The 1795-nt window shown below is 60.1% G+C and overlaps 1 protein-coding gene across 1 annotated transcript in view; it reads left to right on the forward strand.

Annotated features, from left to right (window-relative positions):
- Positions 1 to 154: 154 nt before the first annotated feature.
- ATP13A2 (ATPase type 13A2) overlaps positions 155 to 1795 on the forward strand; it is a gene marked incomplete at its 5' end in the record, with an annotated part of 13703 nt that continues 12062 nt past the window's right edge. The window contains 2 exon segments of the mRNA XM_010153275.1: positions 155 to 298; positions 651 to 725. Of these exon segments, the coding sequence (XP_010151577.1) occupies positions 155 to 298; positions 651 to 725 (219 nt within the window).

Below are 1795 nucleotides of genomic sequence, written 5' to 3' on the forward strand. Positions count from 1 at the left end.
GATCAGCTCCGCTCTCCACCGCAAGCCGAAGGACCCTTTGCAGGCAGGGGGAAAATGCCATCCCGTTGGAAGAGGCTGAGAAACGCGGCATCGCGCCGGAGAAAGCATCCGAGGCACCCTGCCTCCCTCGTGTTGGCGGCCTTTCCCATTCCAGGCCATACGGAAGCAGCGCATCCCGTGCAACCTTTGCCCGTTTCCTTTTGAATTTGCCCCGGTTGGCGCGGAATTGTTTCTCGAAGAGAGGAGGAACTTGGTGGCAGGAAAGGGTGCCCGCCCCGTGGCCCCGTCGGACGGCTCTGTGGGTGCCCGGGCTCAGCTCCGCGGGGCTTGCCCAGCCGTGATCCCTGCCACCGTGCCGACCGCGCTCCCAGACCCCCTTCGCCCCTCGTTTGCTCCAGAACAGCAGCGCAGCCGCCCTCGGGGGTTAAACCTCACCCCTCATTTTCACCCTGCGCTGCTTGGTTTGAGGGTTTAACCCCGGAGGTTGGCTCAAGAGGCTGGAGATCCTAAAATCCTGGCTTAACGCACCAAAATGGGGATGAGCGCAGCCCCTCACTCCCTGAGGGAGGTAGGAGCCCTGTGTTTAACCAGAATTTGGGAAAAACGTGGGGTTTCGGTATCGATAACCATTTTTCCTTCCCCCTCGTCAGCGGCTGAAGCCGCCGGGCTCCTTCCCGGGTGATTTTGGCACACGGCAAGGTCTTGCGAAATCGGGTGCAGGAGAGGTCAGGGCGATGGCTGCCCGGGGTGGGGGACAAACCCGCCGTGCCGGGAGGGTTTGACGGCCGCCACAGCCGGCATCGCCAGCACGTGGTGAAGCATCCGAAGGGAAGCCGGCAGCGAGGACGCTAAGCGTCCCTTTGGACGCTCCTTCCCTACAAATCCCAACCAAAACCAGTTTGAGGTGGACAGGGCTGCTGGGATGGCGCCTCGCCTACGAGGAGGTCGTTTTCTCACCATCTCAAAGGTTTGACGGACGAGAGGGAATCTTCCAGGGTTCCCAGTGACGGCAGCGCCCGGATCCCCGTCTCCCACGTCCCCCACCTTGTCTGAAGCCAGACTCATCCTTTTGCTTCTTCCAGCCTTGGGGCGTTTTTCCTGGCGGGACCAGACCGCCTGGTTGAACACGTTTGTTCCGCGGTGTTTCTCTCCGGTTGGCTCGCCCGGATGAGTTTGTGTTGGCTCAGTGGAAGCGGCTGGAGAGTCGGCGCCGTCTCCTTCCATTCCCAGTCTGGGCTTGCAGCCGGCCAGGACATCTCCCATTCCAAAACAGAGCCTGAAGGTTAAATCCCAACTTAAATCTTGCTCTGCTTGACCCAGGCACCATCTTCCTTTCCTTATCCCTCCTTCCTTAATTCTGTCTCATCCCGATTTTCCATTTCCCCGTCTCCAAGGGTCCGGATTGACCATGCCAATCCCATTCCATCATCCAGAACTTGCTGGCTGTAGCAGTGACATCCTTGAAGGGACCCTCCTCTTGTGGGTGGGTGGATGGGTGGGTGGATGGGTGGGTGGATGGATGGATGGATGGATGGATGGATGGATGGATGGATGGATGGATGGATGGATGGATGGATGGATGGATGGATGGATGGATGGATGGATGGATGGATGGATGGATGGATGGATGGATGGATGGATCACGCAGCCGCTTTCCATGCGTGCGTGCCGCTGGGCGGAAAAGCAGCGTGGCGGGGCGGAATCTCAGGGCGAGGACCGGCACTGGCGTTTGCGAACGCCGTGTTTGCCGACAAGGCGTGGCCTCGGTGCCGGATGCTTCCCGGACACGTCTGCC

Source organism: Eurypyga helias, unplaced genomic scaffold (genome assembly GCF_000690775.1).
Source record: "Eurypyga helias isolate BGI_N326 unplaced genomic scaffold, ASM69077v1 scaffold32456, whole genome shotgun sequence".
Taxonomy (NCBI): Eukaryota; Metazoa; Chordata; class Aves; order Eurypygiformes; family Eurypygidae; genus Eurypyga; species Eurypyga helias.